Source organism: Pollicipes pollicipes, unplaced genomic scaffold (assembly GCF_011947565.3).
Source record: "Pollicipes pollicipes isolate AB1234 unplaced genomic scaffold, Ppol_2.1 Scaffold_5724;HRSCAF=6776_pilon_pilon_pilon, whole genome shotgun sequence".
Classification (NCBI taxonomy): domain Eukaryota; kingdom Metazoa; phylum Arthropoda; class Thecostraca; order Pollicipedomorpha; family Pollicipedidae; genus Pollicipes; species Pollicipes pollicipes.
The window spans coordinates 25,351,406-25,374,437 of record NW_023596746.1 but is presented as its reverse complement, the minus strand read 5'-3'; the positions used below and the strand labels follow the sequence as shown (position 1 = coordinate 25,374,437).

At 55.0% G+C, this 23,032-nt stretch overlaps 1 protein-coding gene across 1 annotated transcript in view; it reads right to left on the bottom strand.

Annotated features, from left to right (window-relative positions):
- Nucleotides 1-13,687, bottom strand: part of LOC119102866 (ral guanine nucleotide dissociation stimulator-like 1) — a 37,683-nt gene extending 23,996 nt beyond the window's left edge. The window contains exons 1-2 of the mRNA XM_037226318.1: nt 13,508-13,687; nt 768-875 (exon numbers count right to left, since the gene is read on the bottom strand). Of these exons, the coding sequence (XP_037082213.1) occupies nt 768-875; nt 13,508-13,534 (135 nt within the window). The 5' untranslated portion in view covers nt 13,535-13,687. The remainder of the gene's footprint in view (nt 1-767; nt 876-13,507) is intronic.
- Between the last annotated feature and the right edge of the window lie 9,345 nt (nt 13,688-23,032).

The window sequence follows — 23,032 nt, the reverse complement described above, 5'->3', positions numbered from 1 at the left end:
CAGACCCGTCCCCGCGTCTCCATCTCTGCCGCCCTGCGACGGCGGCGGCGGCGGCGGGGTGCGTGGGGCGTACCGGAGATGACTCAACAGCGCGGCCGTCCGGCGGCACGCCCCATTCTCCTCTGTTAACAATGCCCGGCCCGGCTGCACGATCCGTGCCCCAGAAACCGGTGCCGCTGACGAAAGCGGCCTCTAAGGCCGCGCCGAGCGGCGCTTGTTGTGACGGCGCGGGAATGCATTATCCCCGAGCACGAGAAGCGCCGGCGGCGCTCTGTCACAACGCGGCTCGGCGGCCGACTGCGGCGCAGACGGGCCGTGCTCCGAGACACCGTCCCGAGACAGGGCCGAGACCCGCCCGGCTCAGCGTCGAAAGCACGCTGCCGCTGTGGCGGGGTCTGAAGGGACCCGTCGGCGGGACATGAAAATGAAATCCTTTGATAAACATGAACAATTGAAGGGAAACATGAATAAAGGGACGGGGAAGACGCACCATGAGTGGAGCTTATCGCAAGAATTCGGCCATCAATATTAAACAAAAAACAACACATGCCATCACAGAGCCTTGCAGGAGGACCCTCTTGGGGAAAATGGTCGTCATAAGCACCCGGGGAGTCTCGACCACAACAGGCTCAATGCTCTAGGCATGGGCCGGGCCAGGGTTCGCTGCGGGCCACGCCCGGCGGTCAGTGGGCAAGAGTCGGAGGTCACGCCCCGTGAACGCTGGCCGGTCAGCCGGCGAGGGAGCCGACGCTCGGCCGAGTACTTACACTGTCGGCTGCCGTGCGGCCCGGGTGATGGTAGCGCACCTTCTTGAGGTAGACGGAGCAGACGGCGTCGTCGCTCTTCTCGTCGCCCCACAGGCGCCACGACTGCTGCTGAAAGACCAGAAGCATTCCAGGTCATCATACGGCGGAGCCCCACACATTCCAGGTCACCACATGGCGGCGTCCCGGACATCGCAGGTCACCACACGGCGGCGTCCCGGACATCTAAGGTCACCACACGGCGGCGTCCCGCATATCCAAGGTCACCACACGGCGACCTCCCGGACATCCCAGGTCACCACATGGCGGCGTCCCAGACATCCCAGGTCACCATACGGCGGCCTCCCGGACATCCCAGGTCACCACATGGCGGTGTCCCAGACACCCCAGGTCACCCCACGGCGGCGCCCCGGACATCCTAGGTTACCACACGGCGTCATCCCGGACATCGCAGGTCACCACACGGCGGCGTTCCGGACATCCCAGGTCACCACACAGCAGCTCCCCGGACATCCCAGGACACCACATGGCGGCGTCCCGGACATCGCAGGTCACCAAACGGCGGCGTTCCGGACATCTCGGCCTCTCAGCATCGCCCCGGACACCGCCGGACAGGGCTCAGCCGGGCGCCAGCCGGCGTTAGCACGGCCGCTCATCACGCGGCCCGTTACGCGTCACACCGTCACGCCGGGGCCCGGGCCGAGGGGGTGGGCCGGCACGCTGTTCCGCCCCAGCGGTCCGCACGCCCCGGTCCGCGCCGTGTGTCGCGCGAGGGCCGGGCGGGCCGGACCGGTGCGGTCGCGCCGAACCATGTGGTGGCGGCGGCCGCCATCTGCCGGCCGCCGCCGCCGAGCCGGCCCCAGAGCATATGGCGTCGCCAGACCCAGCAGCCCACCACCGCCGCATTCCGATGCGTCGTCCCGGCTCTGGGCACGCGTCCGCCGCTCTTGCGGCACGTGCGGACGCATTCGCAGCACGCATCCCTGCCGCATCACGTACTCGGTGCCAGCTAGTGTCGTAATGCCCACTGTTGGAAACGCACCCTGTGTTTTCCCCTCAGTCCGTGGTTTGACCAAGCCTCGTCGCTCAGCGGCGCAGACACACAAAAACACGCACCACGCATTGGGCCATGTCATCCAGCACATTATCTCATCGACGCCCCTGTCAGGGCGGACGGAGCTCTTCCTCTGCGGCGGATACAGCGATCCATTACGGACAGGCAGGACACGCCGCTGACGCGCTGAAGTGGTGCCCGGCGTGACTGGCACTGTTCCAGGGCCGGTCGGCGCGGGGGGAGACCGTCCCGCACCGGCGAGGCGTCGCGCAGAGCCACCACCGTCAGCGACCACCCGGATCAGCGACCGCGCGCTCGCGCTCAGGCCGCGCGGCCTTCCGACAGACGCCAACTGCGCAGCGACGCCGCGGCCGTGTGGGGACGGCCTGCAACAGCACCGCGGGCGTGAAGGACGCCTCGCAGCAGCGCCGCGGCCGTGAAGGGACGGCCCGCAGCGGCGCCGCGGGCGTGAGGGACGCCTCGCAGCGGCGCCGCGGGCGTGAGGGGGACGGCCCGCAGCGGCGCCGCGGGCGTGAGGGGACGGCTCGCAGAGGTGGCGAGGAGCCGCCGCTCAGCCGCGCGTTGTGACGGCCTCTCCCGCACATGACTCTAACTCAGCCGGCCCCCGCGCAGAGTCGTCAGCTCGACCGGCGCGCGCGATCGTCCGCAAGATGCGCGAACAGATGTCATACGGACAAAGCCGCCAAATGCCGCCGTCACAGCCGCGGCGTAGCGGACCCACGTCTCCAGTCCGATTCGTTCCCTCAGATTTATGGTCTTGACGCGCTGAAAGACCCGATGGGTAGGAATCTTAACGAACCATTCAGGACGCGTCATACGCTACATGAACGGACTGCTTCGATCTCCTACAAGTGTTCCCATCAGTTCGAGTCCGTTCGCCACCGTCAAAACGGCTGACCCTGACACATGCAATCTCGACAGCGTGCGAAACGCCATACTGGAGGGGTTTCACTCGGTATGTTCCATAAGTTAGCCGCTCTGAATTTGCCCGTATGCCCGTCAAATGATGGCTGATGTCTGCGCAGATCCAAAACAGGTCAACCATCCGAAGCTCGTCCCGGTTCGCCTGCATGTTCCGGTGAACACCTGATCATGCATCGTGGCCTTCATCCAACAAATCGCAAAATTTTCTAGTTTGACCATCGATCTGAGGCAGGGGCACACGAAACCAAGCTTATGTGCTTGCACACAATACGCCGTCTTGCACCGAATCAACCCGTCCCTCAACGATCCAGCTTAAGTTCCATCCGCGCTGTGTTGCCCGCGTAACAAGACCGTCTGGATCAATGGCAACAGATGACGCATCTGGGCAGCTTAGTTGGACGCCGATCGCGTTGCTTTTTAGCCCAATCGAACTAGCCATGATTTGCATAGCGCATAAACGTCCGTCCATTAGACCTTTAAATTGCTCGAAAGCGTTCGGCTCATCGGGCCATGGAAAAGAACGTTCCGCGGTTTTAAACATATATTGTGTGGCTGACTAAGGGTCAGCACTGCACACCAAGTTCGTCTAGCACGGCTGTCGTCAACTGACAGGTACATCGGACTTTGTCTACGATTCATATTCACAAGTTGCACCTTCCAAAAATACTCCTGACTGGTGACTGTGGTAGCCAGTGAGGTAGCCAGTGGACAACGATTCCTGCCAAGATGTTATCAAAGCAGGACTTCTTCATGATTCTGTCACATGTCCGTCAAGCTCGCCAGCCTGTCGGGGTGAGTCTTGTTTTATAGCCTCATGGCCGTCTTGGTGTCTCCTAACGGTCTTGGACCCTCGAAAAACCGAACGTTTAGGGGACGAACGTTGCCTCGCGATCCCATCACGTACGTGTCAGCGACATCCAGCCAGTTCCGGAGCCAAATGTAAAATGCGAGCGCAAAATACCGTACACAATAGTTATCATCTATCGCTGCACTAGGGCCGAAAAACCTTCCAAAGGGCTTTGCTTATAATGCTTTTGGACATTCGTTCCTGCGCCTGCCCACCAACGTCACGTGATCGGTGCGTGTATCCGCGCTCCGTAGGTGCAGCGACTGCCCTTTCGACTGGACTGGGCTTTCTGGCTCGCACATGGTACAAGTGATGGCGGCGTCACAGCTGGGCGAGACAGTGTCTCCGTGCAAGCAGGTGCTGGGGTCGGCAGAGGTCGCGTGACGTCACAGTTGACTGGGATCGTGCCGCGTAACGCCCAGTGTCCGGTCGTAGACAAACAGATAGCTTTTTCATAAACTGACGGATAATTTTTCGGCCACACTGATTTTTGGTCATCTACTCTTAACTTCGATGTGGGCTAGAATGAAACACACCTTAATCATAATTTACATCCATTTCATTTACATTTTCACTAATGCATTCTACGAACAGCAGAAAAAACGGGTGTGAAGGAGGGCACATATATCAGTTTGTGTACTGTTTACCAGGTGTTGGGGACCGGAGGTGGTCAGGCGCCGACGTCACAGGTGGGTGGGACGCCGGCACCTGGCCGCGCCAGGTGCCGACGGCCGCCGGGGGAGGGGGGAGGGGCACCCAAGGTCGGAAGCCCTGACCCGACCAAGGGCTTCACGTGCCACGCCGACGGACACCCGCGGGTTTTTCAAGCACCTGGCTTCCGTCCCAGCGACACACAGAACGGGGGACGAGCGTGGATGGGGGAGGGGGGGGGGAGCAGGACAAGGGGGTGCGGCACCACCCCACTCGACATCCGGCTCGCGCCCACACTCACCGGGCTCTGGTAGACGTACCAGCGCGACGCGCCGCGGTCGGCGCGCGGGTCGTGGCGCTCGTTGATCCACACCGTGCTACCGGCCGTCTCGTCGCCCTCGACAGGTACATACCACAGGCTCCGGGCGCTCGAGCGGCGGCGCCGCTCGGTGCCGCCGCCCGGCAGCGTCTCGGCCAGCGCCTCGGCCAGCGCCTCGCCCAGCGACGGGCGCCGGCCGCCGCCCGGCATGGCGGCGCCCCATCACCAGCGCTCTCGCGCCGCCGCCGCTCTCGCACGCTTGCCGTCCGCCGGCGCAGCTGCCGTCACTTCTCACGACACCGGCGCCGCGCTCTTCCGGCCTCTCACGCAGGCGGCGGGCTCCCGGCGCTCGCGCCGCCCCGGCCAGCCGGAGCGCCACTGCCGCGTCGTGGCCCGGCGCGTGACTAACAGCGGCGCGGCCGGCGGGGCAGCACGTCCGGACGGCGACCCGCCCCCGTCCGGTCGGCGCGGCACGGTGACGCACGACCCGCGGCGGGGGCGTCCCGTCCCGCGCGTGGCGCGGCACCCCTCACGCACGGCCGGCTCCCACGGGCGCCGGCGCCTCCGCGTCCTCCACGTCACGGTCTGGCGACTGCGCCGCGCCCGCCGCCGAGCCGCCTCCCCGACGCACCTGTCGCCGCCGCGTCGACCACTGAGGCGCCACCAGCGCAGGTGGCGCCCCGGGCAAGAGAGCGGTGCGCCAGGACCGCTGGAGTGGCCGCCGGTGTCCGGGTGAGGACAATCCCCCGCCGTCAGAACGCTTCCGCGGACATTTGTCTGGCTTGGTTGCCGCTTAGAGGCAACTGATCGCATGCCACCTGCCATGGCTTGTCTGGCTTGGTTGCCGCTTAGAGCCAGCTGATCGCATGCCACCTGCCACGGCATGCAGTGCGCATTCGGAAGTCTCCTTACCTGTACGAAAACCAGCCGCCTTGTCTTTCTGGGCGAATCTCGGCAGCGTTGCGTAGTGAGTGGTAAATGTCGGCATTGCTCGGTCACTTCTTTTCTGGGCCCGGCATTCAGCTGTTCATGCTAGGCAAACCCGGCATAGAACAAACTGCCTGGTGTAATCTCTCGTACGAACTACAGTCACTTTTACCTGAAATGATACCCTGTCTGGTACAATCTAACGTCGTAGGAGCTACAGACGCTTTTTACCTGCACTGAGGCCTTGAACTTGGCATTGTTTACATAAACAATACAATATGCAATGCTGCAGCTCAGATGACTGATATCACGTAAACCGTGGCCAACTGAAACGCTCAGCACAGATGATGCCCTCACGAACATACGCACGTAATTCAAACTCGTGCGCACGTTTCTACCTGACGCAGCTCGAACGTAGCTCTACCAAAAACTTATAAAGCATCCAGAGCCCTCGGTCGGTGCGCAAATGCCTTCACGCCGACCAAAGCCAACAACTTTTTGCCGTGCGAGGCACGCATGCATTGCACAGTTTTGCAAATAATTAAAAACGCGGCGTGCGGCGATACGCGGCGTGCGGCGATACGCGCCGCCACGTTCTCTTGTGTGGGCCACCACGACAACAGGTCATCAAAAATGCGGCCCACGTGCCGCGCCGTGCGCTGGTCGGCGGCGAGCGTCCGACACGCGGTGAACGCCAGCAAGCGAAAAGCGGCTATCGCACGGCCCATGCGCCGAGGCCGATCATTTCACGTCGCCCTGACAGCTTTAAACGAATAAATGACCAAATATATGATAATAAAATATATTATAATAAATAATAATAAATGACCAAAGCGTCTGCGGCAGACTGACATCGTCCCAGAGCGTGGCCGGCTGAAAATCTGCGCCCTCCGTCCGCCGCCCGCATCAGGCAAGACGCTGGCGCTGCGTGCTGATAAGCCATCGATGACGTCAGCCCCGGCCCATGACGTCACCTCCGGCCGATGACGTCACGGCAGCGCGTCACGGCCTCCGCGCGGGTCCGTGAACCGTGACCGGCCGGCCCAAGGTTCTCCGCCCGTGCCGGGAGGTTGCCGCGCGCCTTTGTTCGGGCCGGCCGGCAGCGGCCCGTTGCACCTCGCAGTCTTGGTGACAGCCGGGGCTGGCCGACGCTGTCAGAATCGCAGGATTTAGCGGCTTTTCTGTGGCAAACCTGCATCCTATGACCTTCGGGACAAAGGATCAGGGAGGGGATGGCTTATGCGGTTGTCTGTTATATTGGTTACATCTGGGTGCAAAAAAACAGCCGCTCAGCTAGTGTATACATATATATATATATATATATATATATATATATATATATATATATATATATACAGGGTAGCTGCTATATAGAGCTGTCGATATGTTAATGGCAAAGACGGCCATATATATATATATATATATATATATATATATATATATATATATATATATATATATATATCACTAACTTGCATGCGATGCGTCCACAAACCATGTAGGTACTGCACCGCCAGAAGAAATGAGGCATGCCAGCCTGGTCTATTAGCCTCCTGCCTGCGCCTTACACGCGCCAGTGCCGACTTATCATCTACAGATGCTGTCGATCACCACCACCGGGAAGAATTTGTCCGGCACGGGTTCGCGGGATTCACGCCCGTGCCGCCAGAGGGGAGCTGATGCCGTCGTCGCACCGATCAGAGCGTCGTTATGTTGGGCCTCTATGGGCCCAACGTCGTTACGTTGGGCCCAGAGCGTCGTTACGTTGGGCCTCACTTGCAGCGCCATTATCACCACAGCCGTCACGCACCTGCCGTCGCTCGCCGGACTCCAGGCGGGCGCACCAACAGCACAGAAACGGGGCCGTGGAGGAGGAAGCAGGAACGTAGCCGCTCAAATATGGGTCAGAAACGCGGTCGTGGGAGAACACACGACCATGACAGCACGGCTTATCGAGGGTCTCGTGATCGATTGAACGTGGTTGAATGCAAAATGTTGAATAGCGAAAGAAGGTCGGCATCATTGAAAGTGAGTCATCGTTATTCGTGCATCCGAAGAGAAACGCCAACGGATTAGTTTCAATACCGGTACGATAAATGTTGCGTGATAGACGAGAGTAAACAGATAAGGATCACGCACCATTACAGCAATGGTCATGGTTATTCAAGGAAGGCACAAATACGCCCAAACGCGGATGAAGCCAGAGGAGAAAGATGATGGCCAACGGACTCATGACCGCTCCCTTACGAAACGTACAACATTCGGGGATGGAGGGAAACTATCTCATAAATGCGCTCAATGAGTCTCGCTTGACGCCGCTCATTGCAGCACACCAACTTCATAATAAGAGGCCCCAAGGAACAAAAACAGGAAAGATGGCGACCTGTGCGAGTCTATCGCTGCTGCCCGCTAGAGGCGCTCACGAGTTCTCCCGCTCGGCTCGCCCCCGCTCGGTGAGCAGATGCAATCAGCTGACAGATTGTCCCCAAGCTTGAATTAATGGTGGTGAGTGCCGCTGCTTGCAACGTACCATGACTGAGAGACGCAGAAACGTTACATGCGAACAAGAACGTCTTGACCACTTGATGTTTGGAACAGTGGAAAACATTTTGTCAGGTGTTCCCATGACACGCTATGGTGTAATGTTGGGTGCCGATTGCTGGGGAGGTGCGCTCCCTGACAGGTACCACCCGGCCTGCATACGATTCCACCAGAGAGGAAAACAGCATCACCAATACAAATACTGAAACCGGTCGTCTCCTTCTTTAAAGCCGCAGAGAAAAGTGAAGCCAATCTCTGATCCCGCCTACAGCGAGAAGAAATGCGCAATTTGGAAAGCCTGGTTTAAGTTACGTTGCAGCCGCAGCCGCAGCCGCACCTACTTCCTAATCCTGTGTGCGTGCTTAGACGTAATTATACGGACGGATGGAACATCAACAAATGATGAAGTAATCCTCGGGATCCTTGAGATATTCTCGTCCATTAATGACAAACACCACACAACATTGCATCAATGAGGTGCAGCTTAAAGCGATGCAAAGAAAAACAGCGACAACAGCATGAATCATATGACGACGAAGGGCGCGCCGTGATCGTCGAACGGTAACTATGCATCGGAAGAGCTGGATTTGAACAGCAGCTCTCGTCAGTTTTACGACTGACGGAAATTACAAGCACTGGATCCTTTTGCCAATGCATCATCGTTTAAAAAGAAAACTTTTTGATCCCTGTGTCCCGTGACACTGACCTCACCCTGATAGTCGACATCAGCCCAAACCGACCTGTCGCCGGCCCCTGGTGCAGCATTACTGCAGTGCACAGCATTGCAACTAGCGGGTGGCACGCGGGCACACCCAGAACGGGGTCTGCAGAACCCACAAGCTGCTCACGTAATCTTTTTGCAAAGCATCCCCACTCGTGAGTCTGTCTTCAGAGAACACATGGTCTGACGTGATACCTCACCAGCCTGGATTTATGAAGGATTCTTAGACATCATAAAGTAGTACTATGGCACCGCGTAAGCTCACCACAGCTAACACCAGGCACCAGCGATAGGCTCGCAGCTGCGGCCGGGGTCTCTGCTTTGTAACCGGGGCTTGAGAGCTTCACCGCGAGATGGCGGCATACTTTGTCGCCACGACCACGAGTGCCGCCCGTCCCGATCGATGCGAAACAACCTTCCATAAAGCCAGAGGACTAAGGCGTACCAAAAAGGTTTCTCGATTTGTCGATCCCAGAAAAACTCAAACAACTCTGATTTCAAAGACACCTTTTCAACAAATCCACCACTGAACTATCTCCATCTGTTTACCTTTACCCTCGGCTGTGACATTAGGGGGCACAACACTCATGACGGCAATATTACTGCTGCGATCTGGCCGTCAATCCCAACCCAGACCAAGACATTTCTTACGCAATAATCGCAATATCCATGAGGATTTTTGGCGACAAGAAAGATATCGCATGAGCCTGGAGAGGGTGCAAGAGCTTTTTATGGGCTCAACTCATGGCGTTTCTTCGGTACACCCTACGACTTTAACACAGTGATATTCAAAAGATGGGTCATTGCCCAAATCCAGGTCGTTTGGCTTTTCGGTTGGGTTGCTATATCTACACTCCGCAGTTGATAACCCTATAAATTTGAAAATGCGACGAGTTTGGGTCAAACCAAGTCACCGTCTGCATTCGCAAACAGAAGCATAATCTGAGCATCTGCTGGAACCGATTGCTACTCAATAGGCGGATGCCATTTGGAACATAATGGTCATCACCGCTGAGCCGCTGTCAGTGACCCAGGGTCATGTTTGGAAGAAAAATGCTGTTTTTCACCCCTCAATTCCGCAAAATGCGCGCCAAAATGCCGAATCATTTCAACAAGCGCTCATTTCAAGTCAGCTCCATTGCGAAACAACATACATGCTATCTATCAGCCAACCAGCAGTACGAAACAGGGTTTACACTCCACATCCCAAAGGCAGCTACAAGCAGTTCATGATGCTGCTGCACGTAACCACCTAGCTCAACGGCCGCCGACTCTCGCAGGTTAGGCTCTTGATCAAAAACCCAATGCACGTCAGGTACTGAGGCAAGTACGTAAAACTAAGGCAAATTCGAGATGTTCATCCTTGATTTCAGTTCTATACACATGACTGCGCTCCGTGCACGTACTCTGATAAAATGAGCCTCGGGCGGTTCGTAGCGTGCCATTGAGTTTGAGCTTGAAAAAGGCCGAACACCACTAATCTAAGGTGTCAAAACAGGACAGGTCAGTCGATCCAAACACAAATCCTTTCGTGCCTATCTTGGGCATAACACCGCTTTCCGTGTTACACGTGGTTCACTATGTTTGTTGAGGTCAGCCAGCTCTGCGCCGATACCACCAGTTTTGGAAGCCACGACCACGCATCCGGCGATTCCACGTCTACTATCGCCGTGTCGTGACTGGCCTGTTCAAATCGAGAGCGCTGTGTGGGGGCAGCACACAGCCCGCGCGTGCAGCACGTTGCCCGTAATTACCAACGGCGAGGGCGGCGGCTTGACTCCTGACGCCCGGCAGTTACCGGCGCCATCTTCGGTGTTACGACGGGCAACGCCGGCTCGGCATCGAATCCGGCCGCCGCTCCGCCCCGTTACAGTACAATGCGGCGGCGCCGTACGGCGGCACGGCGGGCGTGAAGCCAGGCGGGACCCGGTGGCCGTATCACGAACATTGGTTTTTCATCGGTTCGTCGTTCGGGTTTCGTGGACTAGCTGTCGCTTCGCCTGGAACTGTACGAGTTCAGTGCGTACTACTTCAGCACCATGGTACTACTTCAGGCCACAGCGTACTACTTCAGGCCATGGGCAAACGCGCCACGTCCTTTCACGCAAGGCTTCAGTCGTCACATTTCCGTGAACATTGATATCACAATGCAAACCAATAACGCCTCACGGTGTTTGTCACATTTCATGTCTCACTTACCCCGGACGTTCCCGTCCTTCGACATGCTTCCCACCAGCTGGATGCGCATATCTCACAGGAAGTTGGGCTCGTCTACGCTCTCCCCCGCGCCAGATCGTGTGTGACGTCACGCCTGATCGGCGCCAGGGGTGTGCAGTCAGCCGCTGCTGGACAGCGGCCTCGAGTCGTTCCCGTTCCCAGTTCCGCCCGAGCTCTCGCTCAGTCCCTGACTTCAATGCGGCGGCTGCCGCGCTGGGTGGAATTCGAACATGAATTGGACGCAGCCTGAACGAATGGGCTCATTCTCGAGAATGACATGCCGAAGCTGAAGAAAGGCCCGCGACTTGCAGTCGGTCGGTTTGACCTAACAAGCGCAAGAAAACTTCAACCTGTTTCACCCGTTAGCAGCGTCGTCTAATGATAGGAGAGAGATAACGAGTGTGAAAGGAGTGCGGCAGGCCTGGCGGCTACCCCTCCCCTGCCCTGGTTGACCCTGCCAGTTGTTCTCCGGCAGTGACGTGGTCAGCAGCACCGCGAGAGATCGAACCATCCAAGGGAAGACAGCGGCTCGAGGCCGTTCCCCACCAGCGCCTGGCCGCGCAGTAAAATCCCGATGTGGTGAAGCAAATCCGGGTACTGAGTCTGGTGCGAAGTGAGAGGGTGGATAACGACGCAATAAACCCTTGATGGCCACGTGTCTCGGGCTGGTAGGAGATATCGCTAGGGCTGGGCAGCAGCGCGGTAACGAGCGCGGCATGCAATACGCCACGAAAGCGTGCCTGTCGTGGCAGATTTCTCAGATACGCCGCCAGTGGGGTCACCGTGAGGCCAACAAACAAACAGCCCGCAATGCCCGGCCCTCAGAAAGGCAGCAGCGATCACGATGTCTCAGCACAACAGCCTGCTCGGAACAATGCCAGGCAAACACCAACCGTCAGCAACCCGTCCAGGTGCCACCCGAGCCAGCGGACCAGCCCTCCTGCAAGTCTCTCTCAGGCGCCCGAGCAGGCCTCAGCACACTGCACGGCCCTGCAGACCTCGGCGCGTTGCACGGCGGCGCGCCGGCCGAGTTTCCTGCCGGACCGGTCGGCGGGTGGCCACGCCCGACCGGCGAGCTCCGCCCCGGTGGCTCCGCTCGTGACCAGGGAGCATAGGTCACCGGGTCAGCCGGCGGAGGCCCGCCATCGGCGCCTGCGCCAGCCGTAACGGTCCGGCCCAGGGCTCTCAGGCCGCTCCCACACGGAGCAGACGCCGGCCATGGCTCGATCGCATCCGACCGCCGCGGCAGGCTTCGTGAAGCGAGGCTGCTGCGACGGCAGGGAGCTGAGCGTGTTGCACTGCGGCATCAGACGTTGAAAGAATAATGGCCTCCTTTGGGGTCGATGGTTATCTGCCCAACGTTTGCTGCGTGGCTGATTATATGCGAAATCCACATAGTGCTGTCCGAGTCCGTGACGTGGGCCACACGCCCCGTCGATCCCATGACGGCCACTTTGTCCATGACCGGCCGCAGTGACAGCTGTGTCACCGGCCACACGAGTTCAGCCTCGCCTGGTTTGACGGGGGGTCAGTGGCAGCGACATATCCTGCCTGCATGCCCGCGCAGAGCATGTGGGCGGCCGGCAGGGGATTTGGCGAGGAATGCACTGCACGCCACCTAAGGAAGAAGGCCGAGTCATCTCTGCACGGAGTCAACGGAGGTTCCTGCTGCGTACCGCTCCACCCCCAACGTACCGCTTGGTCTCACTGGACACTGACTGGGCTCAACAGCATGTTGTGAGGCGCCCACCCCCGTGGCACCAGCGTCACTGTAACATCTCGCCTTCCAGCGCGGTGCTCTCGCCGCTGGTCTCCGCAAGGCACAACGTCTTCGGGTTCTGTAGCAGCGCCAGTTTCTTCCGTAATCACTCTTTGGCACGTATAGCTTGTTTTTTTAGCAAGTCGTGCATCCATTTGGCCATTACAGCCCATGTCCATCCGGTGTGCATTTGGTCCCCGCTTGAATCGCCGGATAAGATCGGGGACCCCGAGCGGCTTCGGGGGGTCAGAGATGGCCAGATGCCTCGAAACATTGGACAGACTCCGGGCTCCTCGCTTGCTCCGAGGCCAAGGGGCCAGGACGGCAACGCGCGCTCGCAAACAGGCCAACGAATGACGCGCAAGACATAAAAAACATGGTAACGACATGCGAACTCGGTCATCTTCGGACGGTTTTCGACCATGCCTGCTATAAATAGGGTTCATTGGACCAAGCACCCATGATTGTGCAATGGGAAACTGGCCGCACGAAAACCTAATTCTGGGCCCCGAGACATAATCGGAGACAGGGTCCATGTCAACACACGGAACAATCGCGCGCCAGCGACACGGCACTCAGTGAACAGGCTCACATCAGCATAATTTTGACCAATTTTAGGGCAAAGTGCGTCAGACTCCAACACATCGCCAGATGCCGCAACCAGTGAACATACAAGGGAGCGCGTAACATCGACGCCCGCACTCTGGCCGCAACAGACCAGAGAAAGCAAGTCCAGGCCAGCCGACATCCGGGTCTGCTTACCTCTTTCTTGTCATCGTCCTTGTTCATGTCGCATTATATCTGGATGACGGCTGGGGCCGAGCACAGTCGCCACGCGGCTCTCACCGGCCCGCGGCGTCACCCTAGGGCACTCGCTCCCCGCGGGCACCGCATCAGCTGTCGCACAGGGGCGCCAGCGCCCACACCCGCCACCCGTCACGCGCCGCGCGGACTCCACCAGCCGCAGCGGGCAGGTGAAATCCAGCCAGCGCCGGCGCATGCGCACTACGAGAACATAGTGCCTGAAGCGGACAGGTGTATTGCTAGGGCCGTAGCTGTAGTGGCGTGTCTGCAAACGACAGAGCTCATAGCGTCTTAAAGCAGCGCTCTGTTCACTGTACGAATCGCGTTGGGTCCTATTGCCTGATCTGTGTCAAACGAACGGACTCCCGAATAATGCGGCAAAAAGGGAACTCCAGCTGACGTAACTAGTACCTTACCTTGCCGACAGGTGGCAGACATGGTAGGAAACCGGTCCTACGCGACCACGCGAGACCAAATTCTCACCGCAACCACGAGCCTCAGAGCCAACAGGGTCGGTGAGTGAAAGCCGTACTGCACTTTACGGCACATAGATGGCGTTAGCAGCCGCTCCATAGGCGCGAGTACGGCGCATACCTTTCTGGGTTTCACACAATTTCACTCTTCATTCATTGGAAGCTCGCCATTCATTAACCACACACCACCACATTGGACAACCATCCGTTCATTTTCACCATTCATTCTTCCACTAGAGGATCCCGCGCAATGCATGCCTATTACGGTGCTACCCGGCAGTGATGGGAACAGGTCAACGCTTGTATCAACGCATGTCTCGCTCACCCACCCTTCTTTTCTCACTCGCCGTGTCTTCCCGAATGCTCGCTCCGCACCGTCTCACCGGGCTCAGCCGTCAGCCATGTGTCGGTTCCACAGCCGCCCCGGCGCGAGCACCCGTGCAAACCCCGAACATGTGCGGGGTGAGGTGCGAGGCGAGGCGAGGCTCGGTGCCGGCAGGGTATTTTCCAATGTAACCAAGCGACACAAACTGGACGAAAAAAGCTTTGACTAAACCAGGCAAACTAAACAAAGTATGCTGACATGGTATCGGGGCAGTGGGGCGGGCTGCCCCAAAATTTCGCTTTTATCAATGGGTGTATAATGCTTCAAGTGGGTGCCATCGAACGTGATATTTCCAAAATTTTTAAAACAGACCCAACCTAGGTATTCAGCTGGCGGTTTGATGATTAGTGTCAAAACAATGCCGCACAAGGAATGTGTCCTTACAGTGTATCGTGTTTCGACCCAGAGCATGGTTTGGTTTCGACAAATTATTCTGCTTCAGACTGAATTGTCATTGCTCTTTGAAACAGCGTTTAGATGTCTCAGACACGCTTCACAGACATCTTAGCAATGATAGATAGTGGCGGGAACTTTCCAACAACTGGTCTTCGCCCGTTGCAGCAAAGCGCCAGCAGCGTCAGCATTATGATGTATTCTCCACAACGTGTTTTTTTCAGCAAATATCGCTTGGATAACACAGGCCCTTACAAAAATATAGCAATGACACGACAGCGAATAGTGCGAGCACTTAACATTTAAAGACATCCAATATGTTACTATCCAGTTACATAAGGTGACAGAAGTCACACACGTTGCGTCGGTTGTTGTCGCAAGGGACCTCTGAGACGCCTGATCCGAACAATGCAAGCGTAGACTCACGCTGACATGGAGGCGAAGCAATCCCAAGCGTTTATTGCTCAGAACTGGACACCACTCCTTCCTAGTTAGGTACGCACTCTGTGAGGATGAAGCTCTTTAAGATGAGGATGAAACATCAGTAAGTCGCACCACTCGGGTCGACACCGCCAAGCGAGACTCGACTCTATCAGCTGGACATGAGTGTTGATGTCGAGCAAAGCGGCCTGCTCAGCATAGCCACATTACACCAAGCCACCATCCCGTCAATTCTTAGCCCCCCCCCCCCTTCCCCCGGAACATCCAAAGCCTGTGAGATGTGCTAGCTGTGACTGAGACGTATGGGGATCCGAGCTCTGAAGGTAATGACCCTCTGAACCCACTCTTTTTGTGCTTTACTATAGCCACCGCACACAGCGAGGCAACATTGAATGCGGGGAAATACAAAGGTCTTTAGCCCACGCTTGTTTAGTTTAACTGCTAGAGCTATCATGTCCCATTTTGAATGACCATATAATGTTGTGGCGACGTCGACTCAATTGGCAAGCTTGTCTCTCCCTGGACAGATGAGTCAACCATTAACGCCCAGAATCTTGGCATCTGCTGTTACATGACCTCCAAGGCGCATCCAAAGCTGCATATCTGCATCGTCGCTGCAACTGCATCATCAGCAGGTCTGTCTTTCAGGGGTTGGTCTTAAGCCTGTCCGGTGCGAGCTAGTTAGGACCTTGCTGCAGAGTCCCTTCCACGCGGAGTTTAAGACGCTTAGCTCCACTGGAGTTTTTGAGCCTGTAAATTAGACATCACCGATAAACCTTCCATACCTCCAAAGCGGGAGATGCCAGTAAAGGTCGTTCGTGAAAAGCAGGAACATAATGGTACCGAGAATCTGTCCCTGGATCACTTCCTGGGTGCGGGAAATGCTGGAGCGCTGTTCTCCATGATTGAAGAGCGGACGCTAAATCCCGACCCCGAAACTAAGGATCATTTATGTTACACCAACCAAGCGTCTCCTGGAGGCAGCTATGGTCCATCCCATCGCACGTTTTTGGGAGTCAGCTGCGGAGAGGACTGAGACCAAGCCATTGTCCATATTGACTACGAACTAATGGGCTTTTCTGAGCACAGGCGGGAACGCCTTGCAAGTCCCGGAGCCCGTAGAGGGCGGGGGGGGGGGTGCAGGCAAAACTTGGGAGGAGTGGGGGGGGGGGGGGGGCACAGGCTCAGGGTTTGCTTAACGAACTCTTTCTGAGAGACAAACCCTATGACCCGGTGGAGTTTAAGATGGAGGAGGCTGCTCGCGCTTAATTAACATCACACATCGGGGAAATAAGTAAATCCTATGATTCCTATGCTAGATATGGAACTGCGGCTGTTTCCTGCTGGTGCACAATCTTGCCTATCCGACGCATCTATAGCATTCGGGAAATAAGACTGCCCAGTTTCCCAGAATCATTCGTCCATTTGAACATTGTTTACCCCTGGAAGAGAAGTCCCCCAGCAGATGGGCATTATGGGTCACTGGGGAAGCATTTGTCTCTGCCTTTTGCCTCTTTCGTGGCACAGGCTGGTCAGAATGTGAAATTCGAATAACTGGCCCGTGGTGCGCCTGACATTTCATTCGTCTGGATTTCGCCGACCGCTGTTCAAGGGTGTTTTTGTCATAACACTTTAAGCAGAAGCAAACTCGGAAGCTGCAAGTACTACTCGCCAAAAAACCACGTGACAAAAGCCATACAACCAGGGTTTCTCCTGTAAATCCAAGTACCAGAATGAAGGCTCTTTTTCAGATACTCCTTATCTGAACACTGCTCTCGTCCGCCGTCGGTAGCCACTCCTCTGGCCTGGCTGCCCCTGCGTGACTGACTGCATGTTGATCGCATGACTGTTTTGCTGTGGTGTTGATTGATTAATATCACTGCTGTGTGGCGCGTAAAACATATAAGACACCTGTCACAGTATTTGTTTTCGAATGATCTTCCCTTACGCCAAATCACAGCAGACAGTAAACTTTCGGGAAACTGCCTGCCTTAGGCATGAATTGGTCCTCTGGGCATTCAGTTGTCTCTCTTTCAACGTAGCCGGTTTGAGCTGCTTTTGTACGTAGAACGAAGGTACTCACTTTTATAAACCAGGCTGGTTACCTCTATCTGTCGTAAACGTTTATCGTACTCCGATGTTTAAGGAAAAACGTTTGTGTTTTATAGCACTGATTTACCATGCAAATGTCGTAAAATTGTCAATGTTGCACCAGCTGACTGAATTCCTAGTAATTTAAAATGTTTGACGGTAAGCGGGCACCTTTTGTAATTTCTGTCATAACGTCGTTTGCTTGACGTACGTTTAAAATCTTAAAGCATTCCATGAAACACCATAAATAAAAGCTGACTAAACCGTGTACAGAATACTTTGGATGTCATTTCATGTTTGATGTTCGATTATGTAATCAATACTGTTCAATTAACTTTCGCCTCATTGCACAGAACTAATTGCACTAACTTCTCAAGCGTCGAGCATGTGTCTCTCGATTCTCGATAGAGGGTGCCGATAGTGTAGTGGTTAACGCGTCTGAAGCTGCGGCAGGGTGAGAGGGAGACTCCGCCATACGGCCTCAGCAGCTGCGTGCGTCTTTAAGTCCCAATGACGACAACGCTCGTGATTCGGGGGCCGATCGTTGTAGTATATATTACCCATATATATATATATATATATATATATATATATATATATATATATGTACCGGTTACCGTAGTCGTGTCCGATTGGAACGGTCTCCAGATTGTACGGCATGACCGTGTCAATGCATTCGACGACGCGTAAATGTTCCCAGGACGGTTGCAGGGAAAGTTTTCTGACGAAATGCGAGAAGAAGTAGGATCAAACAGTCGTTTGAGCTATGAAAGCCGATTGGACTAAACTAAAAAGGGCTGATGCATTTGTCAAGAACACTGGTATGTGTTTCGGGCACATCACAAGCAGTGCACTCAATCATGGGAGGCAACTTTCTTCTTCAAAACTTCGCTAGTGGAGGGCTAACACACCTCGCCGTTTGCCACAATCTGCGTGTTGACATCGGGTACCGAATCGTGACTCGAAGACAGACGTATTGGTCGCGCTGCGTGGCACCTGTGGTGCATGGTACTGCACTGTTTTGCCCAAGCCCGACGAGCGTACCTGCTGAACCCCCGTCCCTGAGACCAGAAGTACCGGCGGATGCTCGAACATGCCGGCACCGTACTGACGACTTACTCTAAATACAGCGTGCATTTGATTCGGTCGCGTACCATGTGGCTGACGCATGAGGACATGACGCTTTGACATGACGAACATGGCGCTCTCACGCCCGAGTTTCTGATCATCCCAACTGTGCAGCCACATTCGTCTGCACACTTAAAGTCACCGTGGAGACAAAGTTTCACGTTGGTCGGCTGACGACAGCGCCGACAGTGCTGCCGCCACGTTGAATCAGCCAGCAACAAAGAACTGGTTCAGCTACCCGGGTCATGTTGCATCACTAAGCCCGGCAACGTCAACGTTTTTGTCGTGACTTCTTGGCCGCGAGAGGGCAGCACCGAAAACCACGCGATACCGATGATCTGGTGTTCGGTGCGACTGAGCGGACTATTCTGGAATTGTTCGATGTAATACGCTGCTGACATAATTCGATCCACCCTGATGGGCCAATTTCATTTGCATGAAAATTTGGCAGCTGACGGCCCGCGCTGAATCCCTTCGTGCACGCGTTTCCGCGGTTTATGGTCCTCATGAAGCCAATGCAGGACGAATGTATCAGCTCGACCCTCTTGCCAGGCATGGTGATCGAACGGCTCTGTCCAGTTCTCCGAGCCGCCCTTCAGTCACCTCGGAGCACCTCTTGCAGTCGCAGCTGCGTATGCCGGCGACCAGTCGGTCACTGCAACAGTTCCGGACAGAGGGCGTCCAGTGCAGACCGGATGGAAAGTCCTTGAGGGCCACAGCGAGCACGTGCTCTTGAGGCATTCACAGCCCAATGACATCGCGTTCGCTCACGTCACACGTCATCACTCACGGCTCGCTGGCGAGGTCTGGTCTGGAGGTTAGCATGCGATCAATCCGAGTAGCGATCAATATAGTGATCAAAGATAGTAGATCAATCTTCTGGCGGGTTCGTTGAGGTCCAATGCTCACCGGGCTGATGGGTACGTGGTGCTACCTTTACACTCTTCGGAGCGCTCATGGAGCAGAGCGACGACGTGAGTCCAAATTTATGTCTCCCCGCGCGTACACAAGCCGGTCCCTGACGAGCGGGCAGGGCCAATTGACACTTGTCAGCGGAGGTGGTACAGCACATTTGTCATGGACCCACTGGTGGCCCTGTATGTGCCCAATGATGACTTGTTCTTGCTATTGAAAGACATCTTGATGCTTTTGAGTAGAAATCTGCAGCGAGTGTCCCCATAATGTCTGCTTCCACACAAAGCCTTGGTAGATTTGATACAAATGCCTCCGTTATTGGTGTGGCACCATTGCCATCAGGCAAGCAAAAATATCAGGTACTAGACTTCAACGTTCCCATGGAGGAGACATTCACCCAGACAGAGGACATTGAAGTGCTGCTTGTTCAGCAATAAGCCGCATCGTCAATACAGGCCACCAGCCGATTCACGTAAAGGTATCCAACCTGGATCGCCAGTTTTGTAACTTGGTGCAGATGCGCCATACACCTTAGAGATCTATAATTAATTAATGCTCGCCCTGATTCGCCGTTTTAATAACACAGGCTGGCAGGCGGATCGATGCGATCCCTGGCGTTTCCAAGCTAACAACGATGGACCTCAGCGGAAAACGCTAGTGGGTTGGTTTCTGCAAAATACTTCGTGTAGTACAATTGTTTGTTGTTAGGTCAATATTTGCTTGACATGACCTGAATTGTTTCAGCTTGACATCATATGTAAGAAATTCTGCCTCGTGGTGACATAAAACATCAACAGCTGTGAGTTTCTTTGTAAATTCTGAAGTAAAATAGTATATTTTGTTATGTGTTTTGAGTATGCATTTATGGTATATAGCTCCGTTAATGTAACAAAGTCGTCGCCACGTTCGGCGGCATCGCCAGTTGCCGCCCGCCGACACGCACCGGTCGTAGATTACTATGCAGCGTTCCTCAAATGGACGCCCTTGCGCCGAAACTAGACAGGCTAGGATCAAGTCCTGAAATTCAAAACACAAGCAATGGACTTCCCATATGCCAATGACGATTTTGACGCGATTGCACAACATGCCGGAGAGTTATCCTAAAACAAACCGTAGCGGCTCGCATCGATCCCGTTAACAGCAAGGGTTAAAGATAATGTTCCAGATATTTATGCGGGTTTTGAACTGAAATGACCATCTTGAACACCTTTTGCTTGCTGTTCACAATCCTGCTCATCTTAAAACCCAAGCCCCACCCCCCCCCCCCCCACCCCAGTTTCTGAGCCGCACGCCCGCGAAAATGGAGAAAGGTATTTTGAAGAGAGTATTTCAAAGTCACCTTAGCATTCATGACGTCATATCAACGTAATTCAAATCCCACCATTCCAGTAGCCTTGCGGCGATCAAAGCCAAGACCATATAATTGTCGAGGCGTTCATAGCTGGCGTTCGTGAGCGCGATTTCCGGATATAACGACCGCCCATTGGTTCTCAATCAATATGCATGCAATGTATGATGTAATCAGACCATGACGCATTAAGGGGCATTTTTACTTAACGGATAACTGTGCTGTCTAGAGCAGTCTTTTGCACTTATAAAGTAGGGCATACCAGGTTTCCCAAGCCATCATATTTCCCGCGCTGTTCCACATTGCGCGCCACTGCCGCGCCCCTTCACGCGCAGGCGTGGCGCGGTGCACGTGCAGAGGCAGATGAAGAGTCAAAAAGAGTGGTTGTTGCGTGCCTCATCAAATGATGCCCTACTCCTCACCCGCTCGCAATATTCAGGTAAGTGGACCACGAATGTTCTCTAGTCAAACCTTTTGACAAGGATATTGCCCCAAACTAAGCCAAATACAATCGTACACACGTTTTGACGCCATGGGCAGCTGGCATCAAGCTGTTAGGTTTGAGGATGGCGGCGCCGCTTACCAAGAACGCTCACGAGTAGAACGCTCAGCAGAGAACCGATCTTGACAGAACCATAGACTGACTGAGGTTAGCACCGAAAGCCGAATTTCTTCTTTCATTTGTACATGCATTGACTTCCCAAACAAAACAATTAGTCTTGCAAGGCTTTGATTTGGATGTCAAACTAAATGCCAGACTTTTAAGCAGGTTATCATTATTCCTAAATCTCTTGTTGCCTTCGCGTTCAAATGCAATGCAATCCTGGTGCCAGGGATGCTTCGACGTCACTACCATGAACGGGCATCTCGATCCTTCGCCCCTCCGCTCTGCAACGGTATCTGCTCAATTCACAACTGAGCGGAAATTGTTACACGCAAAACTCAAACAATACTTGATCGTCGGTATGGTTGCTTGTTATTACTTTTAATTGCTATCAAGCATGCTTCTTTGCAAATAGACGCCATCACAACGTCCTCTGGACGCGCGGCTGCGCGCGCTTAAGGCCAGGCACATCATGTGTTTAGCGAGAGGAAGAAACACCCGCTTTACCTTGCATCAGCCAATAGGCGCTGGCTGCGGGATATCGGCCTCGTGTTACGCGCACATGCCTGGTTAATGGCTGAAAGCGGGCTGCAGTTGGAGCACGTGTGACAAAAAAGGCAGCGGCGCTAGGACGCTGGCCGACTCGAGTGAGGCTGCTCCCGGTGAAAGATGAGCATTGTTGTTTGAGGGCGCTCCGGCTGCAGGCTGTATTGCACCCACGCTCAAAATAGAATTGGACAAAATGGAGGTCAGTCAGGGTCAGAAGTTCATAAAAGCAAGATTGAAGTATAACTGCGCCCTTCAACTGTTGCTGTGTTGTAAAACGAAATTTTAACTACGTAATTTGCTTATTTCGTGTTATGCTGCAGTTGGCGAAGGTGTACCACCATATTTAAAAACAACATGACTGCTACACATTACTTCTAAGGATGTAATCGGTGAGTAGACCACATCTGTCCTAGGTGGTCTGCTAACGCAGAGCCCCAACCAGTATATAATGGCCAATTACGGCCGATAGTCGGAAATGAAGCCAAAGGAACCCGGCGAAAAATGCATTTTTTAGTAGCGCCGTGGCGTTGTCGCCAACATCTGCTTCGTTTGATCTATTATATCACTTGACAATCGATCAACAGCAGGTGGATGAGGCGTGCTGACGTCATCAGAAGAAGCAGCTGACTTAAGCTCGGCGGGAAAGGGGTGTCTCCGTTTTGCTTGTACTGTGGAGTTTCAAAAGCGGACGCCGTGCTCACAACCACACTGGACGGCGGTGAATTTGTCAGGACGAGGCTAGGCAACGCTGCATGAGATTGAAGTTGACTGAGGAGACAGCGTGATTGAGTAGGTCACAGGTTCGAACTGATCACAGTGCCATCTGTGTCTTCAGACAAGACGGGAGGAAGACAGGGCTGGACAGGACTAGGTGAAGCGACGGGTGACATCAGCCTGTGACAGAGCACCGGTCCCCTGATCGAGGCTTTGTACGAATAGTTACCGTATTTCGGCCTGCTTGCCTCCGTAGTGTCAATGATAGGAATATAATGTGCTTACGGCAACGGGCAGATACATGCCTAATGAGAGAAGTGAGTGGAAGTAAAGGAGACTTGGTGGGGCTGGGTGATGATAGATGTGGCTGGACGAGAATGGAAACCGTGCCGTACAAACAAGCATTTGCCCCCACAGTGTCTGCCCAGGTTAACATTCCAAA